The following is a 13,277-nucleotide window of genomic DNA, read 5'->3' as shown; positions in this document are numbered from 1 at the left end:
CAAAAAAGTAACAGAGCAAACTGAGCAAACACACAGGCAACAGAGCAGAGTTCGTCTATCACAGCTGCAAATAATGAAAAGGAGACAAATAAATATCAAGGTAAACATACAAAAATCATAGTAACTGTAATAAAAGAAAAGACAGAGTTGATACATGTGAGGCCAAATTCAAACCCATATTCAAATATATATTCACATATATTAAATTTCCATACATGAAATATATCTATAAATGAAGTAAAATCATACATGTAAAAATTGAATACAAAATGGAACAATTCCATGTATTGACATACAGGTCACACAAATATGAATGTTTACACATGTGTTTATTGTAGATATATATTACAATACAATAATACAAAATACAGAATGTTTAAAATTAATAAGAATGTTTAAAATGTATAGAAAAACATATAAATTACTTTGTTACTTTAAAAAAATATATATTAAAAGTTATAAAGTATGTCGTTTTAATAATCTTGCATTTATAAATATACTGTTAACAAATATGTTGTATAAAAAAATCATCATATATGAACATGTATACAAATTATACTATGGGTATTACATATATGTTATAAACTTATATCTTCATATATCCAGAGGATGTATATATGTAATAATAATATATCACCGTATAGGTGACATTTATATCAACATCACTTTTAATATAAAGGACAAGAAAGTGTCTGTAAAAAAAAAAAAAAAAGAAGAAGAAGAAGCTCGATTTATTTAGTAAAGAAATATTGTTTGATCCTTTATTTAAATAACAAATACATGGGGGGAAAAAATGACACAAAATAAGATTTGCATGTTACAGACTAACGGCTTCCTGCACTGTTGAAGATGGGAGGGTGAAGGGGGGGGGGGGGGGGGGTTTATCGTCCTGAGTACTACTGTCCTAATCCGGTTTTAGAGGAGAGAGGCTTAGTGGAGCCTCAGGTTAGGTTGACCACAAATATTAGCTCACAGGGTACCGTCCAAGAACCAGGACCTGATCGACCACAGGCTGATTGTTTTTTCCCCATCTGAAGTCTCTCTCCCTCTCTCTCTGTCTGTCTCTCTCTCTCTCTCTCTCTCTCTCTCTCGTTCTGGCCCCTGACTGATCCCTGGTCAGGTCTCCAGGATTAATTGGCGGAGCTGTTCATTTCCACGGGGCTAATTTGGAGGCCATCTTACTTGCTGCCGCGGGCTGCAGAGAGCGTTGCTGTGCGGCACCTGCCACCTGTGATCTACCTGTTTCTCTGCCCTTCCATCTGAAGCACCACCTTCTCAGGATGAAGGACCGCCTGGCGCAGCTGAAGGAGGTAGGCTGGGCTCTGTCCCGTGGCCCCCGTGTGTGGAGCGCCTGCAGCCTGCACAGGCCCTGAGGCCCCACCTGCACTGTCTGTGCGCAGACGCTGCCCGATGTTCCAGTTGCAGAGATTGATGAGAATGAACAACATTAACTATGTTCTTCTTATCGTTTATGAAGATGTGGTGTGGTGTAAGGCGAGGCAGTTAAATTAGATGAAGTGAGTTTGAGGCGTGACAGCAGCACGCACCTGGCTGCAGGTGAACTGACCCACTGACAGGAAGCGTGTCGTGCAGATCATTTTGCATGGGAGACCTGAGTATGGAGAAGTGCTAATGTCCTGCTTTATCCCAGAGATAGGTGCCTTATCTCCGCTAAGATTCTATTATAGGCCGCGATTCATTTCCAGAGGGGTGATCAGATGGTGCCTGGTTCAATGGGGAAACAAGAGGAGCAGCCTGTGGGTGTTTCAGAGGAGAGGAGGAATAAATCAAACAGACACAGTCCTGAGACACAGTCCACATGCCTGAGTTAAAATAATGATTTCTGTGTTCCTCATTTAGATAAGATGATACATCACTTAACTACTATATGCTGTTATAGTGTTCCTCCTCAGATCACAACAGAAACCCACTCTACCTCAGCATTTGGCAAAGGTGCGTTTGTTTTCAACCCCACTGTACCTCCTATGAGGTGCTGCTGTGCCTGCTGGGAGCAAATAGAGTAGAGAGAATAAACCCTCTCTGACTTGTTTTTATTCCAGATCATATGATAAAGTAGAAGAGGGGATAATTAACCCCTGTGACTGTGGCTGTAACTTACCTGCAGAGAGCACAACTGTACAAACTCAACACCAGTCTTTTGTGTTGTATTTTGTTTGTTAAAGTGTAAAACTAGAATAAGGTCAGTGCTGCACCGTTAGGTAGCATCTGTTTACAGAAACACTTGGAGTAGCATTTCTCTCTCCTCTCCTCTACAACACACACCTGTTAATCCCTTGTGTTTGCTTTCATTTAAATACAAGGAGGAAACAGTCAGTGTTTTACTGCTACCTGATTCGTACAGTTAAACGTCCTCCAGGTATGTTTTTACCTTATAAACAATCTCTGTTATGATTCATATTTAGTTTAACATGGTTACACACATAAAAAACTGTCCTGCAGACTGTATACAAAAATAGATGTAGACTCTGGGTCTGAAAAGTGAAGCTAATGCTGAAGTGCCTTAAACCTGCAACTCCACTAAAATAAGTCTGATTGTATTGAAGTCTATGTGAAAATGTCTCTGCTTCTCACTTGATTTATTACCTCAGTAAACATTTTCCTAATAAGTTGATGGTCAAAATCTCTAGTTTCAAGTCTTTTGCAATACAACATGATGTTAATGTTTTAAAATTATGGTCCCATTTAGAGGAAAATAGACCATAAAGCAGGGTTCATATTAGTGCGGGACTACCATGTGATTGACAGACTGTACCACACATGGTGACCTGCAGAATCAGAGACTAGCAGACGAATCAGAACAGTTAGGGTAGGTTTTTTGTTGGCTTGTAACTGGCAGTGGGTGACACAGTGTTAGTGGCTGTGCTAATGCTAACCCTGGCTCTCTGTGCTGACAAGGTTTCAGGTTTATTTAAGCCCTGCCCCCCTTCCCCACAAGTTGACAGGATTGATTCCTTTGGTAATATGAAATATGAATCCCTGGCTGTCTGAATCTGTTTTTATGAGACTGTCATTGGTGTGTTTGTGTGTGTGTGTGTGTGTGTGTGTGTGTGTGTATGTCTAACAGAAGAGTGATGCTGGAGGTGATGACATTGAGGTTCCTGTGGAGAATGAGGCTTTTATGGACGACTTCTTTGCTCAGGTATTCAGTCAGTCTATCTGTGTCTGTTCCTCACAATTGCAGAGGAAAATGTATTTCTTGATTGTTGATCCGCGTGTGTGTGTGTGTGTGTGTGTGTTTCAGATCGAAGATATCCGCATCAGCATTGACAAGATTGACGAGAGTGTGACAGAAATCAAAAAGCTCTACTCCACCATCTTGTCGGCCCCCACATCTGACCAGAGTGACTGACACAAACACATACACACATATTAATAATAATATTTTCATGTGTGTACTTTGCGTTAACTCATGCTACTGACAATCTCATGCTCTCTCTTCCAGAAACACAAGATGGCGTTGAAGCTCTCACCAATGAGATCAAGAAGTCAGCCAACAACGCGAGAAACAAACTCAAGAGTCAGTATCAGGTCACTTCCTGTTTGTTTGCGTGTTAAAAAATGGTCCCATGAAGGCAACGTTACTCACCTTCATTATGTTGTGGTGTTGAGGTTTTCAAAGACAGATATCTGAGACCATGTGCACAGTTAGACTCCACAGGGATTCCATGGGGAAATATTTTCAAAAGTTGAGGTGTTGTGCAGTTGGTACTGTATTGTGAGTGTGGAGAAGTTCCCCTGCTTAACCCTTTACAGTGAATATATGTATAGTGATATATGCACTGCAGACTGACTACACTTTAATTCAGTGTTGTGTCTGTTGTCTTATGTTGTGTTTACATGTTACTGTGAATTTCTGGAAAAGAGAAATATGAAGCTCTGACATTTTCATTATCTCTCTCTCTCTCTTTGTGTTTGTGTGTGTGTGTAGCTATTGAGCGCCAGCTTGAGTCTAACACAGATGAGAGGGCCTCAGCTGACCTCAGGATACGCAAGTCACAGGTCAGTCAATACAACATTGTGTGAAGTTCGTTTGACTCAACTTGTTGAGTGTGTAGAACTGGAGATCAAAGCTAAAGGGGTCACAGGCGAAGAAGTCACACTCTCTCGAGGTCTCTGGTGGTCAAAATAACCTATAGTGGAACCAGGAAGAGAGGAGGGGAAGGCATGGGGGAGAAAAGTGTTGAGTTACTGAGAAACTGGCTCTGCACCCTTTACTTCCTCATACATGAGCTGTGTCCTAATTCAGGGGCTTCATCCTTCAGGGGACCCGGTCTACAAAGCCGTCGCAAAGGCTGAACTAAAATGACACGGTCTGGTCTCTAGCAATTTTGACAACACATTTTTTTTCACAAAAACTTGAGGCTTTAAGGCCCTTGGTTTTAACAGTTGTACCGTTAGCTGCTGAACTGAGCTGAAACCCAATACTTACATTAAGCAGTGTAATCCTCAGGCTCTCTGTCAGTGTTGTTTGCTGCTACATCATTTTCATTACTGGTGTGCAATGAATCTCTGGAGAGGTTGGGCAACAAAGGATCCACCTTGTTGCAGCCTTCATTGCCTAGGAAAAGAAGGACATATTTGTTGGTTGCATACGAAGGAGCCTTTGAAAAGGTAGTGACAGTGTAGTCGCGCCTCTGTGATGTAGTCGGTCTTCATGTGCAGCCTCTCAAGGATGAGGCCCCTGAACTGAGACACGGCTAAAACTTCACCGTCTGAATCTGTCATATTAAAGGTCCCATATAGGTCTGTCAGGACTTCTTTAACTTTGTGATGTCACAACAAAACAGTCACTGCACTCAGCCATGCCCCAAGCCCCGCCCACCTGGGCCCACCATAAAACCTTGCAGTCAAAACAGTCAGCCAATGAGAAGAGAGGATATAGCTGGAAGCTCTGACAGTGTATAGTCTAATATACAGTGTAGTCTGACATTGTCATTCAGTGTGGCACCATGGACAGCAGACAACCACTCGAGGGATTTTATTCTTTGTTATACTGCTTCCACTAACCAGCACTTCAAAGTTTTATCTGTCACATGCCAAGGTATGATGCAGACTGTACAAAACTGCAAAGAAATTGCATATGGCGGGAAATATGGCGATTTTCAATGTTGTTGAATATCCCCCATAGCCTATTTGGATTATGATCGTTTCAGTGGAGAGTGTTAGTGACCCATGGTGGTTTAAATGTTGCTGCCATGGCTCGAACACCTCGACATGAGTAAAAGTTTGGAGGGGACATTTAGTACCTACAGCGGTTTGAAACGTTTTATGTTTTACAGTCAGTTAACAGGGCGTCTGCATTTTCATTTTTCCCAGCATGCTATCCTGGCCAAGAAGTTCGTCGAGGTGATGACAAAATACAACGAGGCTCAAGTCGACTTCAGAGATAAGAGCAAAGGACGAATTGCCCGGCAGCTGGAGATCAGTGAGCTACAGCTGATTATTACACAGACGAAAGGACAGCAATAATTACTTTCCACATGTCACAGCCTTACAGTGTCATAGATGAAGTTATTACTCCTCACTCTGATCGGTCATGATGCTGTCATTTGAAATTATAACATGTCTATTATACGTTTATGTTTTCTGTCAGGGTTTAACACCACAATGACGACCACAGAACACTTCCTGTAGATCATAGTTTGGGACAAGAGACATGTCATAGTATGTAGTTGTCACGTGCGACTCATTCTGACTCATATGATTATCAACATTTTTACAAAAGACACTGAGATGTGGCTCTTATATACAAATCTCAAATCTAAGTGGGGCACCATCAGGAGAGGCAAACCAGGTGAAAGGTTGGGGCCCTCAAGGGCAAGGGGGCCCCAACTATAAACCTCCTTTAACCTCCCATAGAGACACTACACAGTGCACTGCTTCTTCTCCTAGGGGACTGTTCTGTAAATTGTAGCATCTGCCAATATTTTGCACGTGGGCTTCTTTGCCTGGGCCCCCCAGAGCCACTGATTGATTGCCACTCATTCACTACTGTGACTCAGCTGTTAGTGTGTGCTGTCCTGAGGTTTGTCATGACTGTGACAGCTCATAAAAGACAGAGACTGGAAGATATGTCAGAAATGTGCCTCAGCTGTGTGCGTGTGGGGTGCACACTCTACAGCATCACTAGTCTCGCACAGTCAGACCTGTCTCCATAGCGCTGTGTCAGTGGTCTGGCTACACCATCATCATTCTGCTGTAGGGAAAGAAAAATTCTCTGGCTTGTTTTAATTTCTTTAAACCAGCTAAAATCATCTTGGGTGGTGCTGAGGCCAGGAGGTAGAAATGGTGCTCCTGTCGAAAAAGTGTTAGAGGGGAACTTATTTTGGAAAGCAAGCAAAACAGCAAAGATGTTGGTCAACTGTGCGACTGCACATGATCCAGATCCTGATCATTTTCAGTGTGTAGGCCGCAGCTCGGATGTTGTTGTAGTGAAGGAGATGTTGAAAGCAGTGACAGGCAGGGGGAGAACTTCAGTCTGTCTCTACTGTCTGTGTTTAACCAGCTGTTTACAGATGTTTATTTCCTCTCTCTCCGTCACAGCGGGAAAATCAACGACTGATGAGGAACTGGAGGAGATGCTGGAGGGAGGCAACGCAGCTGTCTTCACTGCTGGGGTGAGACTGACAGTGTGTCAAGGGCAACACGATGTGGCAGCCAATCAATCAGTCGATTGATTTTGATAATAATAATAGTTGCAGCTTCAAACAACCACAAACAGTCCCACAGGTGGAGTGACTTCATCTTATCTGTCTGTTTGTTTCCGTCCCCTATCCCCCCACCCCCCCCTCCAGATTACAGAGTCTAAGATAAACCAGCAGGCTCTGAATGAGATTGAGGCTCGTCACAAAGACATCATGAGGCTGGAAAGCAGCATCAAAGAGCTTCATGACATGTTTGTTGATATCGCTATGCTGGTGGAGAACCAGGTATACACACACACACACACACACACAGTTGTTTTACAGCTGTATTGTGGCCATAATGGACATAATGGACTTAACTCCAAATGTTGTTTTGGGGCCATTCTACTCACATGGTGGTGAATGAACAGTCACTGTCATTAATCAGAATACAGAGCACTGGTGTTAATATCAAGCCAGTTACATCAGTATTGACCTCATATTGACCAGCCATTTTTTCCTGCTTTGTCTCTTGACTTCTGTTTGCTGTTGGTGGCTGTACTAAATAATGACAACTTTATTTATATAACACTTTTCTAAGCAGAGTTACAGAGTGGTACACATACACTAAAATAAATATAAGACACAGAGAAAAAAGACCTACATGCCCCTTGTTGTCTGTCTTTCTGTGTTCTCATCTCTCACATTACTTCATCTTGTCCCACCCACCTCCAGGGTGGCATGATTGACAGGATCGAGAGCAACATGGACCAGTCAGTGGGCTTTGTAGAGAGGGCGGTGGCCGACACCAAGAAAGCAGCCAAGTACCAGCAGGAGGCGCGCAGAGTGAGTTGATTCAGCAGCAGCATGGATGTGATGAACTGACACGACTGCTGAAACAAGTCGTGTCAGTTCATTTCCACAGCTGATGGCGCTTTTACTGAATGATGACCTGGAGCTAGTCGTCCGACATCCAACCAAACGTACCTATAACAATGACAACCACAAACCCACGATCATCATTCACCTACTGTATGATTGGTTAGTAGTTGAGACTACAGAATAACTGTAGAGGACACTGGGGACGTTTGCAACACTTTTTGGTTTTCTCTCAGTTACTCAGCGACTATTTGAACAAGACTAACCAAACTTTAATATATTAAACTTACATCTGTCTGCTAATTACCCATACCATTTAAACATGATCACATATGACACATCATTCTATTCTATTCTATTTATTTGAATTGAAGAATTCCGATGTTGCAACTGACCCCAACCCTCGGGACAGTTGCAACACAGATCAGGTATGGTTGCAAAATGTTAAATATACATATAATTTCATGAATTTACTTTTGCTTTTTGTCTCAATAACCATAGTATTCTGTGTGTCAGATCACCTAAATTGTATGCAAGTAGAGCCACATCACTAAACCTCATTTAAATGTACAGTCTGCTACCTACTACACAATAGACCAAGCCACAACACAGACTGTTGACTGGACTCTGGTTACAGTTTGTTAATGTTCACTTTTCCAAAGCTCCTCACACCATCAACACAATGTGGACTGAACTGTGGAGACCTTTTTAGAGCTTTGACACAAAAAGCATTACATGACATCATCATCATCATCATCAAAACAACAACCTTCAGCCACCACCAAACCTCTGTGTATTTACTGTGTATTTAAAAAATGTCTCCACTTACATTCTAAACCTGCTGTTGTCACTTCTGTATCTGCACAAGTAACAGTGATGATATGTTGCATTACTGGATTTACTTCAGTTTCATTTTGTCCACTTGGAATTACTCTGTGCAAAAACAAACAAACAAACAAACAAACAAACAAAAACCCAGTGAAACATTTTGCAGCATTTCTGATTCATTCCTGAGACACACTCTAATCCATGTAGACAAATATCTGCTTTATGTCAAAATGAAATCCTGGTTCATGCTAAACAAACAAACAAACAAACAAACAAACAAATCAATCAAATCAAAATGTTTTGTTGCATCAGTGCATTTTGAATGTCACATTAAGTTTGAGTCGGTAAAGAGAACTATGAAGAGTTTTGAAAAAAGTCATATAACAATAACAATAACTACAACAATAAATAAAGTAGCTAAATTATTATGGATAGAGACATTTTATTCTGTTTTTTGTGTTTGAACATTTGATACAGCACTTTTTTATTTTATTTTTTTGTCATTTATCATCTGCAAACTCACAAGAATAAATCTGGCATTGGTTTGATTTACAGTGACTGTGTTAACATCTTCACTGTTGAACATCTTACTTCTCCTTATGAATGTCTCCCAGCAGGATTTAGGCTGTGGTCAGAGTCAAAATAATCTCCTTTCCTCGCCCCTTTTCATTTACCTTAATGGAAAACATCATGAGGTCAAGGAAAGATGTGAAGGAGAGCTCAAGAGAGAATCCAACTGAACTTTCACTAGACTTTTTTTTAAAACTAACTTTATTTATACCACATGGATGATACATTTTCCTTTACTAGCTACAAAAACAAACATGATTGAAATGTTGAAATAAGATAACATGAAAGGAAAACACAAGCAGAGAAAGTTGATCCATTAAAAATAATAATCAAATAAAAATAAGGAACCGAGCAAGAGATCAGAATAGATTATACTCAGAAACAAGTTTATAGAATTTCCTGATATGGATGTCTGCAAAACACAGCAGGCAGAGCAGCTCTGGACGTAACATGTCTTAACTCAGATTCGGTCGTGCTGCTTAGTCTAGGATTTGTTGTGAGTGCAAAGTTGTGTGGGAGCATCATTTAACACCATCTTCTCCTCTGTCTCTGCATCCAGAAACAAATGATGATCTTCTGCTGCTGTGTGATTCTGGCCCTCGTCCTCGGCTCATTTGTCTACAGCTTTATCAAATAGAGAACCTGCATGAGGCCACCCACCAGCTGAGTGCGTGCGGCGGAGGATGAGGAGGCAGGGCAGAGCTGGTCACAACAGAGCCTGGGCTCACTTTACTGTCATCTCAACTAATTCACAGTAGAAATAGAGGTTCCACATGTTTGCATTAATTCTCAGTTATTTCTGAATCGATTATAACAACTTTCTTAACCTTCTCAGGGTGCTCCACATTTATATTCAGTCTCAGCGCCGTTTCAGGATCATTAGTTTTGTCCAAAGGGAACTGAGCTTTGAAGAATATCACCTTGGTCCTGACAGGTCTTAGAGGAGATCTTAATAAGACTCCAGATTGATTTTATCTGCAGTCTACAGTACAGTCTGAACCCACGTAGGGCCATCATGTTAGTGTTAAACAAAGCAGGAATTAACCCTCTGAAGCCCACAGGAGTCTATAGAGTCTTTAGAGCATCGTTACTGTGCAGAGGTTTGAGCTGCGATGTGACGGGTTTTTAATTTTCTTTTTTTTTTTTTTTTCCAAACAGCCCTCGTATGTCCATGTCAGCCATTTGCTGTGTCTCAATTTGCATACTTCCATTAGTACACTGTACTACACATGTAGTACACTTTGTACACAGTACACTGACATGTAGTACACTGTGTACACAGTACACTGACATGTAGTACACTGTGTACACAGTACACTTGCTAGTGTAGTGTGTGAACTTTGACAGGGTCGTGTTGTCTCTGAAGTTGTGCACTCACCATAAATAACAGTCACATTTGAACATGTGTCCCCGATTGTCACCCAAAAACGTGCACGTGACCTGACATGGCACGTTTTACATTCCTGTGTTTGCCTCCTGTTACATGTGAAGGAAATTCTCTTTACTCAGCCGCCATTTTCCCAAATTTGAAAATACATCGGTGGTCCTTCCCCTTCTGCTGTGTCGCCAAGATGGCGACCGTTGAGGGTGAAAAGTGTCCACTGAACATTTTGAGTGAATCATCCAGATACTCATAGCTCACTGCACATTGACATACTTGTCAGTGTGAAGTGTGAGCGTTGAAGACACAGCAATTAACTGCAGTAAACAAACTGATGCGTTAAAGTTGGAGAAGATTTGGTGAGTCCCTCCTTTTGACTGGCATATCTCTCATTCCATCTGTATCTATATCGATCGACTCTCGTCCGCCATCTTTGCTGGTCGAGAGTCACATTTCTAAATCTGACACTCCTATTAGCTCCAGTGGAGCTAACAGAATTGGCCGTCACAGCCAGTTCTGAGCTCAGAGAAAAGTTTATTGTAGTGACAGAGAGACGGTAGAAGGATATGGCCAGCGAGATATTTAGTGCAGCTGACTGTTTTCCACACAGAGCCACAGTATCTATGGTGATAATACTGCGTGTGTTTGCCTGCTGATCACTACAGTATCCCTACAGAAGTGAGATGGTGAATACTACTGTGTGAGAAAGTGTGTCATGTGCAAGACAAATACCCCATTCTGGTGCAGGCGCCCCAGGACCTGCCGTGATGCAGATCATGTTCGAGGATATTAGGAACATGCTACCAGGAAAAGGATGACAAACAAAACGTCCATAGACTCTACCCACTGCATGTTTCAAATCACTTCTAGCATAATCCAAAGAAAGGTGTGCAACTTCCTATGTTGAGTTTTTGTTTCAGTGTCATGGTTTGAAGAGAAAAAAAATCAAATTCAATTCAAGTTTGTTTTCTATGGGCAAATACCCCGTTAGATGTGTTTACTGAGTGACATATATAATTAGCTGAGGTTGTGCTGATTTGTAAATCTTTGTAAGTAAAAACACAAACGTATCAACAAACAGAAAGGTATTATCGTGGGTCTCAGAGGGTTAAACAAACCTCAGAATGACTGCAGTTGACCCAAAAACATTGTAGGCTTCAGAATTGTGAGATGTATTGTAGAACCGTCATACTGAGTTGTGTTAAGTTGTATAGCTATTGAAGTGAAAAATCAGTGTCTCCTTTAGAAACTGCTCCATGCAAAATGAGCAGTCATTTGTGAGGGAAACATGTCTTTCCTCTGTGGCTCTGCCCTCCGGATGATTACTGTATTGTTGCAGTATGTGTATGAATCTGAATGGTGTTAGGTGCAGAATTTGTCTGTAGGACTGTAAGAGTGTTGATTTTAGATGAGCTAAATCTCCAGAGGGAAAAAAGAGGAGAACTGAACCAGCAGTGGATGAAAGGTCAGAGGGTCACAGAGCTTCACAGTTCATTGTTTTGGAGCAAATCTCGTGTCCATCTTGCTACCAGTCAGTCCCAGCAGGAGCTCGTTTTTTTTTGTTTACTTCTGTGTACACTTTTTGTCCTCATTTGTTTGTATCCCACTCTCCATTTCACTGAAAGGTTCCCTACAAATGAATTTCTTGGGTGAACTTGCATCTCACATGATTCAGATACTTCAGGATCTGCTCTCAGATTAGGAAGGTTGTTAAATCCAAGAAACAACTGAAATGTGTCAGGGATGAATAGCAGTGGCTTTTGCCGTGAGTGAGGTGAAAGTTTAGTCCTGTAGCAGGAGTGCATGACGACCACACCGCCTGTCATCATGATACATCTCTATGAAGCCAGTATCGTAAGTATTGAGACAGCTGTCATTATCCTTTTGTACATTCGTCTGTTACTTGTGTTATGATGTGGAAACCGTACTACTGTGCCAATACTTATGCTATCGACTGCTTCTAACGATACAATTCATATCATGTTGTGGATCTAAGCACCTGCTGTGGTCCTTTGTTCAAATCATTTTTCAAAGACAGAGGGAAGTCACTTTCCTATTATTGGTAGCAGATGCTGTGTGGCCTGAGAATAGAAGTAAATTCTGAAGGTGTCACATTAGAAATGGAAATAAACACACCCCTGCTTTATTTGATTACACTGACACTGCCTTCGGGGTGTTCTACTGCTTCAGGTCTTAATTGTTTGTGTATTTATTACAAGGATTGCTTTCATTTTTAATATATGTATGTGCATTTTTCCCATTTCTTTTTTTAAAGGTATTTCCAAAGAGGCCGTTCTTGTGTCATGCCATGGCTTGACTCTGGTTGTTCTTTGACATTTGCATCCTTCCTCTCAAATGCAGTCTGCAGGTGTGGGCTGACGCTCACGCTGCAGCTCACTGTTGTAATGACAGCCTACCCTTGCAATCCATATTCAGATTTTATCTTTTGCAGTTTTAGCCTAAACATCCACAGGCTTGAAATAATATTAATTAATGCTAGACTCTTTTTCTTGAGGAGCCAGCAGCAGCCAACCACTGAGTGTTGGCAAAATTTAAATGGATAAAATGTGGGTCCCAGAAATAAGATTACATGACATCTTTCCACCCACAACCCGTGTTGCTGGATCACTTGTTGTGTGTCCACATGAGCAGGACTGTGCTGCCAGGTTTCCATCCCACAATAATTCAAAAATAACATATACTGGGTGTGAAATGTGGATTCAATGGGGCAGGTTGGAAATAGGGCAGGACGACTGGTCAACCATGGTTCAATGAGGGTGGTCACTTGTTAGTTTGCGTTACACTTAGTGAGGATTACATGAGGCCTGATTGTGTGTGTGTCCTCTTTCTGCTTACTGTATTTACAGCCAGTCACTTTGTAGCAGTTTATAAGGGAATTTATCCTGATCTTTTGTAGCTCTGTCCTACTGTTAACGAAAATAAAAATCCATCTGTTACATGTTTTTGCTTGTGAC

At 41.4% G+C, this 13,277-nt stretch overlaps 1 protein-coding gene across 1 annotated transcript; it reads left to right on the top strand.

Moving 5' to 3' along the window:
- Positions 1–870: 870 nt before the first annotated feature.
- Positions 871–13,261, top strand: stx3a (syntaxin 3a). The gene is made up of 10 exons (XM_071505475.1): positions 871–1,310; positions 3,086–3,160; positions 3,263–3,362; positions 3,464–3,538; positions 3,950–4,020; positions 5,338–5,446; positions 6,565–6,638; positions 6,816–6,950; positions 7,380–7,490; positions 9,481–13,261. Exons 1-10 carry the CDS (start codon positions 1,281–1,283, stop codon positions 9,556–9,558), a joined length of 858 nt encoding a protein of 285 aa, XP_071361576.1. The 5' UTR covers positions 871–1,280; the 3' UTR covers positions 9,559–13,261.
- The last annotated feature ends 16 nt before the right edge of the window (positions 13,262–13,277 follow it).

The sequence above is a fragment of the Trachinotus anak genome, unplaced genomic scaffold, assembly GCF_046630095.1.
Source record: "Trachinotus anak isolate AG129_WGS33_773 ecotype Australia unplaced genomic scaffold, CSIRO_AGI_Tana_v1 ptg000019l, whole genome shotgun sequence".
Classification (NCBI taxonomy): Eukaryota; Metazoa; Chordata; class Actinopteri; order Carangiformes; family Carangidae; genus Trachinotus; species Trachinotus anak.
Note: the sequence above shows the minus strand (reverse complement) of the source record. Positions and strands in the feature narration are given on the sequence as shown.

Bases quoted from the DNA above. Each gene is read 5' to 3' on its own strand.
- stx3a (XM_071505475.1), top strand. From the start codon at position 1,281: ATGAAGGACCGCCTGGCGCAGCTGAAGGAG. The intron at 5,447-6,564 runs GTGAGCTACAGC...TCTCCGTCACAG, and splicing joins TGCCCGGCAGCTGGAGATCA to CGGGAAAATCAACGACTGAT. The intron at 6,639-6,815 runs GTGAGACTGACA...CCCCCCCTCCAG, and splicing joins CAGCTGTCTTCACTGCTGGG to ATTACAGAGTCTAAGATAAA.